The 15,386-nt window shown below is 39.3% G+C and overlaps 1 protein-coding gene across 2 annotated transcripts in view; it reads left to right on the top strand.

Annotated features, from left to right (window-relative positions):
* Positions 1 to 1,456: 1,456 nt before the first annotated feature.
* The window catches only part of arhgap22 (Rho GTPase activating protein 22), a 45,881-nt gene continuing 31,951 nt past the window's right edge, over positions 1,457 to 15,386 (top strand). The window contains exons 1-4 of one of the 2 annotated variants that reach the window (XM_017723945.2): positions 1,457 to 1,589; positions 1,797 to 1,959; positions 10,682 to 10,881; positions 13,504 to 13,591. In XM_017723945.2, the coding sequence (XP_017579434.1) occupies positions 1,911 to 1,959; positions 10,682 to 10,881; positions 13,504 to 13,591 (337 nt within the window). In that variant the 5' untranslated portion in view covers positions 1,457 to 1,589; positions 1,797 to 1,910. Of the gene's footprint in view, positions 1,590 to 1,796; positions 1,960 to 5,498; positions 5,657 to 10,681; positions 10,882 to 13,503; positions 13,592 to 15,386 lie in introns of those variants that run through there. The other variant, XM_017723954.2, reaches the window with a different exon arrangement.

Genomic DNA, 15,386 nt, shown 5'->3' with positions numbered 1-15,386 from the left:
CCCTGTATTGACTACACTGTGCTCACAGCAGTAATAAGATGAAAACTGAAGTGGTTGAAGATCTTGTTTGAGGAAGTATTACCCTATGACTGCAAGAAATCTATCTTCCTATCAGCTGACAGGCTCTCTCGCTTTAGCAATGAATCACTGCTCTGGAGGCCTAACATCTGCCGCATCTCCTGCACCTCTGGCGTGTTCAGTCGCACGGTGTCCATTAGTGGATGAAATGATAATTCAGCTTAATTGTCTGTGAAAAGTTCTTCATAATTTGCTCTTCATATGGGTTATACAGTTAGCCTGCAAATTGGCTGTGTTCGTGGGATCAGCTACTCCCGTCTTCATTCCAGAATATATATGAAAATATTATAGTTAAAAAATTTTAGAAAACTACAGAAATTTCATTGAATTTTTCCCTTATTTCAGTCTTTACTGTCGACCAGTGTGCCATTATTTATAGTAGAAGATCTCCCACTTTGCATGTGGCATCAGTTAATTCAGTGTGACAAGATACAGTATCTGCCAGAAAAAAAAATCAAAAAATGTTTTTAAATATATCTGAATGTATAATTTCTTAACAGCTGAACTCAAACACAGAATGTTACACAGAATGTTAACACTGTAGACAAGATGAAATGCTTTGGTATACTGATCCTGACATTTTAAAATTTGGAATACATCCTAGTACAGCCCATGAATTCCTGTAGTTTTTCATTTTTATTTATTTTCTCCAAGTCTCAATTATCTCAAGATGGTTATCCCATTATCTTGGGAAAACAACATTTGTTGTGATAATGACATAAACGAATTCTCCTGAGATATGAGGGCATCACATTTAAACATGGAAGCTTTGACTGCGGTCAACCCATATGACAGTTGTTGTTCTTCTATTTTCTGTGGTCTTGTCATGACTATTATAGAAAGTAATAGCAAGGTTTGTAATGATGATGTTGTGATAGTGCTATAAATACAAGATCCCAAGACAATGAACAAGATTGGAATCATGGGAAAATTGTTATGGATTCACATTCACATAAGGGAATGCATAACTATTTGGGCATTCTGTAACATTGAGCCGTTGGCAAAGAATAACTTGAATGCATATCTATTCATAAATGTTGTCATTGTTTCATATTTGTTGTGGTCCTTTCAGGGAGCTCTGAGGGCTTTGGAATCTGCTGCTTGTCTAGGTTGTGATAAACAAAATAATTGAATTGCCAAAAGAATTTTAAGCTGAAAAGTGACAAATTGTAAGTGAATATTGCAAAGTTCACTGTGTTTGTGAGTGTATGTGTGTGCTCACCTTTGTATGCCATTGGATATTTATCACGTGACCACCATCTGATGTAAATCCACAAAATGAATGATAACCAGAGGAAACTTCAACTTTAAAAGCAAGCTGTTTTCACTTCTCTATTGCCAGTCATCACTTCCTGATGTCCAGCTGAATGTAGCAAGCACAGTTTGGCCTAATGTGTTGGACGTCACATTCTCATATTTCACTGTTGTCAGCCCTGTGAAGCTTTTTTCCTCATGCTGATGGAAACTTGTATATCAGGACATACTTCTTGAAAGCGACTTGATTTGACATGGTAGGTAGTGTGAAGGTTAAACATATGGTTGCATTCTGACCTTTGTGTTTATCAGGCTCATGATTGTGGAATCTGCTTCTCACTGCTGTTCTTGTTGTGGTTTGGTGAAATGTTCACATTCTTTTGTATGCTGCAGCTTACTCTAATTGTTTTTCACATTGAAAGCTGATTCACTGAATGCCTCTTATTCAATGTCTTTCTGGGCAGAAGGAGAAGGAATATTCTACGTAGCTGTGATTTCTCTCCAAGTGCCTACATGGAGACACTAGGAAGCACTTTCAGTGTGTGTTGAATGAACATGACGATGAACCAGTTCCAGTTATGAGCAACTCAAAATTTCTGTGGCTGGAGAGACAAAAAAGGCTTTTAGGTAAAAACCATTTTTTCCCCGTATCGTAGGACCTTAGCTCAATGTCTGTCTGTTGATTGTCTAAATTAGCAACAGTCTGTTATGTCATTATGATCCATTCTAAATGAGTTATGTATATGTATGATACATGAGTGTGATGACATTGTCAGTTTGCAGTGAGGTGCATTAGTCTGAATTCATGCTTTAAAAGGACAATGTAGGTCCCATATTCTCCATCAGGTAATAGCTTGTATACTGCACTGCTTTTGGTTTGTCTTACATGTCAGTAGAGTCCAGAGACTTTGACCTCTGACTGCTTGATCTATGGCACACACTGAACAGTTTTACTATATGTGACAGCTCCTGCTACAGGATTCCAATTCAGGTCAGATGAAATAGAGTAGGACTAATGGTTGGATGAATGATGTCACTGCTATTAGTTTTTTTTTTTTTGGTTTATTTTTTATTATTATTGTTTTTTTTTGTTTGTTATTTTTCACCATTTCTAACGCAATTATCGTTTATCGTTCTTTCTCAAAACCTTTCACACAGTTAGCACAGCAACACCGGACCAAACCCTGAATAGTTTGGTTTCCAGTTTTTAGCATACATGTCTCGGTCAGTTTCAGACTTTAGCAGAATTGCGGTGATTCTACAGCTCATGCAGATGCTTGAATACATCATTACAAAACTGTTACATTAAAATCTAAAGCATGAAAATAAAGTGAACATTAATTGGCCAAGTCACAAATGTCATACAGCACAACAGTAAACACCTAATAAATGTCGTAGCTACAGAGACAAACTGCTAATTAAATGTACAGTCTTTTGTATGAAATTTGACTCTAGTTGTTTTTTTAAGCGAAAAATAACAAACAGACACATTTTATTGCAGTTTTTCTGAATTTGACAAAGAAATATATTGTGTGCATAAATTATGGCAAATTCACATTTTACCCTTTTTTCAATATGTTGAACTCAGCAAATAAAGAGAAATTGTGCAATTAAAATGCCATATTTATTTTTTCCTATTAGAATATTATTTTCACAGAATAAATAAAAAAGCTAGATTTTTAATTTACCATTACTTCATTTGTATGTTTCTATACAGTAGAGATATATCATTCTGTTTTATAATGTTTTTCTCTAGTAATGTTTTTTTTATTTTTTGTTACTGTAAATTAATTACAATATGAAACAAAACTACAGAGCAAATAATTATTTACCTGTTGAGAGATTTACACAGAATAGTGAACCTTAATAACCGTTTTTAGTTTTTCTGTGGTGATTGGGCTGTGATTGGCAAAGTATTCCTTCTGGAAGAACAGTAGTGTTGGAGTTTGTTTTGAGTTTATTATGTGTTGTATGCAGTATTTTGGTCTCTGTAGAGCATATTTAGCATAAAGGGAACTGGTGTTTCAAACTGCATTAATCTGCAGAGAGATTTGTGTGTTCTGAAAAGGTGAAATTGGCACTGAAAAATGCTTCTTAGTGATTTTTAAAAAGCTGTAATATTTTTAACATGAAGTTAAGTTAAGTGACCCTTATTAATCCCACAATTGGGAAATTTCACCTCCACATTTAACCCATCCGTGAAGTGAAACACCACATACACACACTAGTGGTCACAGGGCCAGTTCTCTAACCTTCAGCCCATGACTACTCCAGATTTAGAAGATTTATATTCCGAAATGCAGTAAATCCATTTGGAGTAATTTTGGATATAAAGAGATTTTGAAAAACATGAAAGCTCATGTATAATGGAAAACACATTCTTACATCTCAAATGAAGGTGGGTATTAATCATAAAACAGCAGTGATATTTCTTATATATGCAAAAAACCCACTCTTAACAATATATATCATGAACGAATGAAAACCTCTTGAAAGTGGTCTATGATGCATTTCGCAGCGAAACTCTTCATTTGCGGAAAGCATGTGTGGTAAAATGGATTTGATCCCCAAAACTTAGTAATGCTCAAAAAAAATTATGGTCATTAACAGACCTGCGAATCTTTACACACTTTGTGTAGCGGGCAATCAGTGGGCATCAAAGTGAGCTAATACGCTTTGTCACTCTAAACTATGCAAAAAGCTTGTTCAGTTGAGTATTTGCAGTACTCAAATCTAACATCGAGGCAACAGCGTCTAGCCTTCCAGAAACAAAAGAAGAAAAGTGCGACTAATCATAGTACTGCATTCGGTACCTGCAGTTATCCAGAGACTGCAAATCGATAGCAACACACAGTGTTATTTATTTATTTATCTATTTATTTACTTATTTATATATTTACTTATTTATTATGCCTCTCGTTCCCCCTCCTCACTTGTCTGGTTAGTTCCACAAGGGAGGACGATGCTTTTACATCCTTTTCAAAGGTTAACAGACTGGAGTGGACATGGAAAGTTAACATTGTGCGTTGAGTTAATGCAGACCTGCCAACCTTGGGAAAATATGTAACATTAGTAACGTTAGTGAAAAGTTACATTATTTGCAAGCTAGCTTACTTGTTCGCCAGGCAGTGAATTTCGCAGATTAACATTTTATTGTCATATTGTTATAAAGTTAAATTGTTCTTGTGTTAAACATTGTTAAATGTGACTTTTCATGGTACTGTATTTATAATTGTTATTGCAGCCAAACCCATTATTGTAATAAGCAGATCATGCCAGGACGAAATAAGGCAGGTGCACATGCTGCAGAAATGTTCTAAGCAAAGTGTTTTTTATTTATTTTATTTTTTTTATTAGCGTTATACTATTTTGCTACACAAGATATATTTTTAGGTTGGCAGGTCTGCATTAGAGGTGGGCAACATATTTTGTTGTGATAAATTTTATTATCACTGTACACGATATTGTTGTTATTATCCATACTTAAAGAGAGCATAATTAATCCATTAAGTGGTTTCTGGTAGTTTTTAACTATGCCGCTACTAGTGCAGTGTGTCTGTGTTTCATCATACATATCATCTTTCTAATCGTGATATGATATTTTTACCTAATAATCATGCAGTTTTAGCAAGTGACATTTTCAGTTGGAAGTGCTGAGTTACTCAGATAGGTTACAAGCAGAATGAAAAAGGAGTAAGAGAAAGAGGGAAGTTGAATGGATATTCACATGGATTCACGCCCACATCCAGCTCAGCAGACGCATACACCAGCAAACATAGACCACAGAGCCAATTTAGAGGAAGGAAGGAGAGAGGAAAATGGCAGAGACCCTTCTGTTTCTGCTTCACTGAATTATTGACAGTAATCATCCAGGCCTTTAATGGCTGGGCCAGGGTGGAATTCATTTGGGTGGTAGGGGGGGGATAAATAATGCATCATGGGTAAGGGAGGATCTCTGTGTGTGTGTGTGTGCGTGTGTGTGCGCGTGTGCATGAGGTCCCTCTCCTCCAGTTGCCTCTGCATAATGAAAGTGGGCGGGGCTTGGAAAATGAGTGGCTCAGAGCAGTGGGCTAGTGGGACATGAGTGAGAGAGGGAGGGAGAGACACTAAGGAGGGGAGGGAGAGACACTAAGGAGGGGAGGGAGAGACACTAAGGAGGCAGGGAGTGGGGGGGGATGCTGCCCAAAGCTGAAAGATAAGGTGCAACAGGGCGAGGCAGTGGACGAGGCAGTGGTTTAGTGGAGATCCAAACATGTGGATGGACAGGAGCGCTGTCCAGCGATGAGCACTATGCTGAGCCCCAAGATTAGACAGACGAGGAGAGGTAAGCACTGCATAGCCTCTCTCTCTCTGTCTCTCTCACTCTGCCTTTTTCCATCCACTCCCATCCTCAGCAGCAGCTTCTGCACTCCGTCACTGCACTCCTCTTGCGCTGCTTCTGCTGAAAGTACTGCTTTTTATCTCTTAAAACAGAACACATATGCTGGATACAGTGGTCCTGCATGGCTCAGGCTGGATGGTAATGCTGTGTTGCTTAGTAACGTCTTTTTCAACTTAGTATGGGTATCGGGTATTCATATAAATGATGTCCGGGTATGTGTCACATCTTTCTTTTGCCTCATTGAGGAAGTAGAGATGAGCTGTCCCGATGAGCTGCTGTGCATGTAAAACCTTAATGAGCCTGGTTAGAACAAACTACTTATGACGATGAGCAAAAGCAAGAAATAACCCTTATAAACCGTATAAGTAGTCTTTTTATTAGTAGTCCTCCTGACCCAAACTTAAAGATTGACCATGCTTGCGTATGTATGTGTGTGTGTGTGTGTGTGTGTGTGTGTGTATATATGTATATATATATATATATATATATATATATATATATATATATATATATATATATATATACACACACACATACATACATACATACATACATACATGCATACAAGCATGTTTTGGATGAATTGTGCTTGCAACATCCCTGCACGTACAATAAATCATAACAACTCATAGTCAAAGTTACACTAAGACAGTTAAAAAAAAGCCTGCGAAAAAGTGCACGGACATGAATATGATAAACAGTTGAAGCTTATTAACAATAATAGGATTGGAAATATCAACATAAACCACTGTACAGGGTTTACTGTATAGTAGGTTTAGTCTACATAGAGTGCATGGAGTGTTTCGTTCCTGAATGCAGGTTACAGGCGTGGTTGCTTGTCTGCTTCAGCATTAATGCTTTCTGGCTGTAAAAGGCTATTTGTGGATTGATCCGCTGCCTGCTGTGGGACTTAACACAGGCGAATGGAGCTGAAGCACACTGCTTTGCTGCCTCCCTTTGCCTCCATCACCCTGCACATGGAGCATGTCACCTTTGATGAGTGTTCTGGCTTCACCTGACATGTCAGAGGCTCCACCAAACACATTTTTAGCATGCTGAGCGGAGTGCCCAGGACATGTCTCATTTGTTCTACAGTGATGTATTTCAATTGGAGCTCCCCCACTCGGTAATACAGATCAGCTGTTAGACACTGCTTTTCTTTTTTTCTTACTGACAAAATGTGGGTTTGTGCTGTACTGAAGAGAAGTAATGCATAGGAGTTGTTGTTTTAAGTGTATACATGATTTCCAGTTGAATATCTTTCATCACATTTTTTAGCAATTATTTTGTAGATACATTATAGTCATATGCACATCTGAATCAATGCATCACTTTTTTTCCTGTGGCCATGTTTACAGGAGCTTGTTTGCTAATAATTGAATACATGTTGTGATTAGAATCAGAATCTTTATTATAGTTTGTTTCGCCAAAAGAAGTCTTGTCATGAGTGCACACATGTATGGCATTAACATACAGACTTGCCAATATACAGACTGTTAACAAGTATTTAACTAAGGGAAAATACAACAAATAAAGAATAAAAAGAGCAATATGTACATATGAGATGTGTGAATATCTGTACATGTGCAGATATGTATGCAGGTGTGAGTAAATGTGTACTGTAAAATATACTATAACAACTATTATATGCAGTATATTACATAATGATATGAACATTTGTGGGGGAAAAAAAGCATTATGTATGTTTGTGCAAATAGCAGTGAAGTCATGTTGGAGCTGTCACGCACTGCTAATGCAGTGTGACCCCCCAACCCTGTCTGCCAGCTATGCTCATGACAACAGGATTTGTGGCTCAGTAAGCTAAAGTAATGGGATTACACTTTTTTTTAAGAAATTGACTGAAAAGGCTGAATCTGATCCAATCCTCTTACAAATCTATCATGTAATAGCTCACAATCACATTGTGTGATGTGATGTTAGCTGTGTAGTTTTTCCTGTGGACTGTTTGTGCAATTTGAGCATGATGGCCTACTTTTAGATGCTCATTTTAAGTGAAGTGCTTTAATTATAAATGGCTCATTTTAAAACTTGCTAATTTTTAAAGATAAAATATCAGGTCATTATTGGAAAAGTGCCATCTCTAGCGGGGTCATATTAAGTACAGGTTTGTTTGTCTTTACAACAGCTGTAATACTCTGAGGTCATTCATAGAAGCTTAGATCATTTTATTGATTTCTGTAGAACAACCATGGATCAGTGCCATTACAAATAGAGACAATTCCATGTGTTGATGCACTCGATTGTGGATCTATCTGTGAACACTCACCTGTATTTCTCCCTGTGGCTATTCCTCGGCAGATCATGACATGAACTATCCGCTGCTTTCAGAAGGCAGATAGACATTTATGTACATGCCTGAGATGAGATTTATTACCTGTCATGAAAGCGGGACCACCTTGAGTGTCTTCAGTCTTCAAGTGCTTTGCTGGAAAAAGTGCATGAGTCACGTGCATTTCCCAGCATGGCCATTCCCTTGTCTGGAATCGGAAGGCATTTGATTTGCTTCTGCATTAGACTCGCCCACAGTAAGACCAGTGTGGACCCAGAATGAATATGAAGCTAAGAGCTAATGTGGAATGGCAGGATGCCTTGGCTCCTGGGAAGAAAGAACAACAGCAGAGCTTTGCCCAGAGCCATGCAGTATTCATTATCATGCTGTTCCTCATGCCATCCTCAAGGTGTCCTCATGAAATGATGATGAGCCTTTTTCCAAATTTTTTTCTCCCTCCCTCTTCTGTAATTGCACTCCCTCTGGTGGGCTATTTTAGTTTTACTGCAGGCAGAAATTAATGTTAAAATAAAATATTCATATTGCCGTATTAACGACAGTGACACATGGAACTGAAAGAATGAATGTCCTAAAATGAGCATCAATGAAATATGCAGAGGCCTAGCCAGACATCTCTTATTTTTAGCTCATCGGCCAATGAGCAGACAAGCAGATAAATAGAAGAATATGTGATCCAGCTTCTCCATTGCAACCTGTGAATCCTTCAGCTGACTGACTAGGTGGCTGGCAGGCAGGTTTGGGCCTTAATATGTACTGCTAATGAGGAGAGATAGCACTGGGACTGTCCCTGAAGCTTGGTGTTTTAAGGAGTGAGTGATTTTAGGAGTGCCACCCCACCCCCTCCTCGTTTCCCTTGGGCAGAGAGGAGAACACTAACACTGATGAGGCTTCCATTACCCACAGTGATTAAATGAGATTCTGGCAGTGTCTGCAGTCCTCCTTCAGACAAATGGACACAGGGAAAGGAATGGCCATTATGACCGGAGACCACAAAAAGCAATTGTGACTTTATGAATAAGAGACACAAGAAAAGAGGTACAGAGTCAGAGTGTGGCAGAGTTGGCTGGTGAGAAACGCCTGGAGAAAAGGAAACCTGATAGTGCTCTCAAATGCTGATGTCCTCAGCCTACTGCCCCCAGCTGAAAAAGATGGAATAGATGGGAAAGGGAAGATTGATTTTTTTTTTTTTTTTTTACTCTCCCTCCCTCAAGCCTGCTGCTGCCTCTTACATATGAAATATGGCCCTCAAATGATTGTATTATATCCACATTATGCTAGCCTTTGTGGCTACATACAGCTTTTACTGCAAGTTTACTTATTCATAGAGCAGCCTGTGAATTGTTTGTGATATAAATCTTTTGCTTTGCTGGAAGACCTGGTCAAATACATGTGATGTGTCTTATTTTTGCTAGCAGTGAGAGAAGTGCATACTAATTGGTCTGTTTTACTCTGCAGAAATAGGCACCATTATACAAGCCCATTTCCAAAAAAAATGTGGCGATGTGCAAATCATTTAAACTCTTATTTAACTGAAAATAGTATGTAGACAACATATGTTGAAAAATATATGCCCATTTTGAATTTGATGCCAGCCACGTGTTTCAAAACGTTGGGATAGGGACAACAAAAGACTGATAAAGTTGTGTAATGCTAACACCTGGTGGTGATCTTCGGGCCCTGCATCGGCAGTGCGTTAAACACAGACACGATTATGTTGTGGATATCACTGTATGGGCTCAGGAACTCTTACGAACACCAGTGTCTGTGAACACTGCATCCACAAATGCATGTTAAAACTCTACCATGCAAAAAAGAAACCATCTATAAACTGGAACCAAAAATGCTGCTGCCTTCTCTGGGCCAGGGCTCAAATAAGATGAACTGAGGTAAAGTGGACAATTATCCTGTGGTCCTTCATTTTCTAAGCCGCTTCTCCCTCAGGGTCGTGGGTCCTGTGGTCCAATGAATCAAAATTTAAATTTCTTTTTGGAAATCAGGGATGCTGCATCCTCCAGGCTAAAGACCTCCCAGCTTGTTATCAGTGCACAGTTCAAAAGCCAGCATCCTTGTTGGTATGGGTGTGCATTCGTGTACATGGCGTGGGTGACTTGCACATCTGTGAAGGCACCATTAATACTATTACTAATAATGATATATGGTTTTGGCTAAATGTACTGCCATCCAGATGATGTTTTTTCAAGGGAGGCCTTGCTTATTTCAACAAGACAATGCCAAAAGACATTCTGTACATATTATAACATCATGGCTCTGTAGTAAGAGTTAGGGTGCTAAACTGGCCTGCCTGCAGCCATTTGGCTCATTATGAAACCAAAAATATGACAAAGAAGACCTGAACTGTTGAGCAGTTGAAACCCTATGTCAGGTAAGAATATGAAAACATTTCACTTCCAGAACTGCAGCAGTCGGTCTCCTTAGATTCCAGACACTTACAGAGTGTTGTTCAAGGAAGAGGTGATGCAACACAGGGGTAAGCATGTCCCCGTCCTAACTTTATTGGACGTGTTGCTGGAATCAAATGCAAAATGGACAAATATTTTTCAAAAAATATAGTTTCTCAGTTTGTGTCTGAATTTTTTTGAAAATTTTCTGACTGACTAATCTTTTTGTGTGTATGCACATATGTGTGTTATATGCAGCCAGGTCCAAGAGCATGGTGATGGGGGAGTTGACAAGGGGCTCGAGCCGGCCATCCTCCCCGGGCCTCCAGGAGAGGGCAGTGAAGGCCGGCTGGCTGAAGAAACAGCGCAGTATCATGAAGAACTGGCAGCTGCGCTGGTTTGTGCTGCGCACTGACCAACTTTACTTCTACAAAGATGAAGAGGAAACCAAACCACAGGTAACCGCTAAGGGCTGCAGTTTCAAAGCCTGGCTGTAGCCAGTTTGAGATATTACTGATGTAAACAAAGACCGGATCATTTGAAACATCTCAAGCAATTACATACTGCCTTTCGAATTTTGTTCCAGCAATGCATCTTTACACATGAGAGAAGATAGACAGATGGGAAATAACATTGTGTAATGTTTAATCAAGATTACATGACACATTATGTCTATATTCTTGGAGTGTTCACACAAAGACATAAATTAACAAGAACACAGAATGTCGCTGATGTGAAACACCAGAATGTAATACAACATCAATAATATTTTGTTTTCTTTTTTTTTCTTTCTTTAGTTTTTGCCAGTGGACATAACCCGGCTGTCTTATGTATGCTGGGGTATAATAATGTGAAAAAGTGAAACTCTTCCTAAGTTAAATTTGTTCTTGTAATGTCTGACATTTATTGTGTTTTTAGTGTTTTTTTTATTTTTAATAATGGAGAGAAAATGAGATTCAAAAGGATAACATAGATACAAATAACAAATACTGTCCCACCTTCATCTCCCTCCCTCCCACTCATCTACACTCTGCTGTGTGCATTGAGACAAAACATAAAAGCTATAAACCAAAGATATATGTATATATATGATGTTCAACCTTTATTGATGTTCAACATAGAAATATTTTTATCCAGTAATTAAAATGTTTTTATTGTTCTCTACTGTACTGTTGAAGAAAAAACAACTCTGTCAGATCTTTCTGACTGTGGCTTTCATATGATTAGATGAGCAGAGATGGAAATCTTAGTCATACAAAGAGCATCATGTTCAGAGAGAAAAAAAAAGTGCACCAGCAACGCTGCTATGTCTGATCCACTATGTCTTTTGAAAAGCTGCATGTACATGATGTGCTGTTAAGTGTGTAAGGGCCTTGTCTCCCTCTGCCTCTGTGCTGGCATGGCAGCCACACGCTCTTGGCCTGACAAGCTAATTTGGTAACAACCTGACCTTTGAAGAACAGAGCAAATGGGGGTGAACAAAGTATGCAGAGAAACAGACAGACTGCAGTCTGTAACTGCAGATCTACAAAGTACACCTAAAAGGTAGGTGGAGCTGATAAAATGAGTGTAGATACAAGGACGTACTCAGTGAAGTGGCTGGTCGTACATACAATACATAGTGGTTTACATGTTATATTAAGCTGATGTATTTTATTGTCTCCTCCTTCCCTTCCATCATTTTGCAAAATGTACGTTACATGATGTATGTCATGTAAGTTGCATGAATGCATCCTTGAGCATATTTAGAAGTAGCTTGTCCTCTGCAAAGTGTAAAATGTCACACAAGGGGGAAAATTTCTTACTGTTGGCAACTAAGCTGCCAAAAGTGCAGTATACCTCTAGGAGAAATTTAAGATTTGAGATTAAATGAAGTTCTGTAAATCTCAAAACATACTACTCTCCCCACTCCTCCGCCACCCAATATAATCAAATATTTTAACTAATTTTCTAAATACACAAATATCCATATAAACATATGCTAATTTATTTTGTTACATTATTTCAACATGTCAGCCTTAATCTTAATAGGGTATCCATTGTATGAAAATGTAATGATGAATGGACTAATTAAAATGTTCTAAAATGTTCTAAAATGACTTAAAACTCTCTATTTGCATAAATTAAAAGAATGTTTTTGCCCTTTCCAACTCATTCTGAACACTTAATCCAAAAGTCTATTGAAAAGCTGCATGTACATGATGTGCTGTTAAGTGTGTTAAAGGCCTCGTCTCCTTCTGCCTCTGCGCTGGCGTGGCAGCCACACACTCTTGGCCTGACAAGCTAATTTGGTAACAGCTTGCCCTCCTGTTCGACAGCATCATAAGTCAATGTGTTTAGCTGATGCAGAGCAACTGACCTTTGACCTGCAGAAGAGTAATGCTGCAGGCCAGGGGATGAGACGGCACATCTCCATCCCCACAAACTGACCTGATGCACCACCTCATCAATCTTGAAGTCTCTAAAATGTGTGTAATACTCATGTGAGCCAACTCTCTCTAACCTCTAACCAAATCCAATCTCTGCTACAGAACTTTGTCCAGCGGTTAAATGGATAAATTAGTATTTTAGCCTTCTCAATGCATACCTGCTGAAATTTCATTTAGCTGCAGCTGTATAGCAAATTGGTTTAGTAAGCATATTCTATAGAGCAGCTCTATGGCGGTTGGGGCGGCTATGCAATGGCTTCAATTCTAAGGATGAGTTCAGAGCCGGGGGTGCATAATTTATAATGTGAAAGTGGTTTAGTCTAATTGTGCATGACTCAGCAATGCTGATTACAGCGTAAAATAAAGCATTGCATATAACAGGGCGAGCTGCACTCACACTGCCTTTTATCAGCCGATTATGCCTGACGGGTAGCTCATTTAGTAATTACCACAAAAAATCAATTTTCCATTTACAATGTCTTGATGGAGAACTAATCTTTAATAATCCCTAGAGAATAACTATTAATTCCACAAATAATTAAATAGATAAAACTCCATTTCAAAGGGGGAGGTATGCGCCCCAATGTAGATTCAAACATTTTGTCCTTGAACTGGTACACATGCCCTGTATTTTGTCTTTTTTTCCCCAAGGGCTGTATCCCATTACATGGCTGCCAAGTGAATGAGCTGACCGCCAATCCAGACGAGCCTGGACGGCACCTTTTTGAGATAGTTCCAGGTGAGTGAGAACGAAGCACTTTAGCAACCGCCTGTATCATTTGAAATGCTCACTGATCGCACTCCAGGTCAGCTTTTGTACAAGCAAGGAGGATTTGAGGGGAAACCAGCTCACAGGGCAGTGTGCTGAAAAGAGCCTGTATATTGTAGCAGATGATAGACTATTTCCTCATTGCTGCTGCTATTCACTAGAGGGCACATGGTATCCTCTGGCAAGAGCCAAAAAGCTGTCTGAAGGACGTTTGTGGCTGTGGCAACTTCTAAAGCTTCTCCCTAGTAACACGGACAGTTATTATCCACATAAAAAGTCCAACTAGCAGGCCTGATATGTTCCATCATGATATATAATTCATTAAAGTATGAGGTTTAATGCCCACATTTAGTTTGTTTGGGTGGCTTAACATGGTGAATTATCCACTGTTTTTGTACTAGCCAAACGCTGCAAAGTAAACATCATCCCACGTGGTCTAGCTACAGGTGCACAACAGTACTTTCCCATGGATTCACATTTGCTGAAACACACTGTTTAAGTCCTCTGGGAACCCCCACAAAGTTTGACTCATCTGTTTCACAGGACGGGCACTGAATGAGGCTTTTGAAACCACAAACTGATCATTTATGGTAGTTGGCCATTTTTCTATTGCAGGTTGCTGTAATCAGTCAGTCATTTACAAATAAATAATAAATAGATAAAATAATTAATATATTTCTGTAATTCAGAAATGTCTCAAATCCTCTCAAATGCTCTAAATGAGGGTGTCACGTGGTCTGGTAGTAAATGGCCGCCTGAAACTTCATTCCGCTCCCAAACTTTTTAAAACACTTCTTTTGTGTCTCCGAAAATAGATTTTGTGCGTTTGACGAGGTATCACGGTCTGTCTCTGAAACATGTCAGATTCTCAAAATGACAAAGACTTTCCAATTTTGCATCATCTCGCCCTCAAAGAGGCAAGAAAAAAGATCAGCAGGCGACTAGCGAACTAGCTGCTAAAGCCAACATGGACGCTAATGCAGTTTTGTCTGATTCAGACTTGATCCTCGCAGAGATTAAGTCTGCTGGATCACAGCTGGATAACGTGGATGGGCGACTGAACACAATCGCTTCCTCGCTATGGAAAGTGCCATCATCAGCCTCACTCTGCGGGTTCAACAAACCGAAAGAAGGCTCAATGCAGCCGAAAACAGTATTTCCGTGGGTGAGGACGCTAACAACAAACTAGCTGCGACACTCAAGTCCCTGGCGATGACCGTGGACCAGCTTCAAGCAAAGGCCAGTGACTTACACAGCAGGTAAAAGTGGCCTGAATCTGATTTTCTCACCAAATCCGATTTTTTTTGTTTGGCTGTTCACACTGTCTTTTAAATGCGATCTGTATGCGACGTCAGTCTGAACAGATCTGGCTCCTAAACCGACCCGCATGCGCAAAAGAACAATGCTTCATGAGGCGGAGGTAAACAGTCATGATGACCAGCGAACGCCTTTTGCTCCTGGAGCTTTCGGTTTCGTCTTTGCCAGCATCACAGGATTGATTATGAAGTTCCAGTGGTTGACAGCTGTGCTCATCACCCAGAATGTGTTCGAGTTCACTGTAGAAAGGGAGCGTTATTCATTCACGGCCACTTCTTTGGTTCGTGTCCTCCGATTCTTTAAACGCTGCAGCTTCAGGCTCCTCTGGCTGTGCTCAGCCGTTTCATTCTAAACCTCTTCAAACACGGAGCGGCTGCGATGAGTCTCCTCAGTTTTTTGTGCAGAAACATAAGCCTAAATGTTTGAGTCTCAGCAGCATGAAATAATG

The sequence above is a fragment of the Pygocentrus nattereri genome, chromosome 5 (assembly GCF_015220715.1).
Source record: "Pygocentrus nattereri isolate fPygNat1 chromosome 5, fPygNat1.pri, whole genome shotgun sequence".
Classification (NCBI taxonomy): Eukaryota; Metazoa; Chordata; class Actinopteri; order Characiformes; family Serrasalmidae; genus Pygocentrus; species Pygocentrus nattereri.
This window is presented reverse-complemented; position numbering and strand designations above follow the sequence as displayed.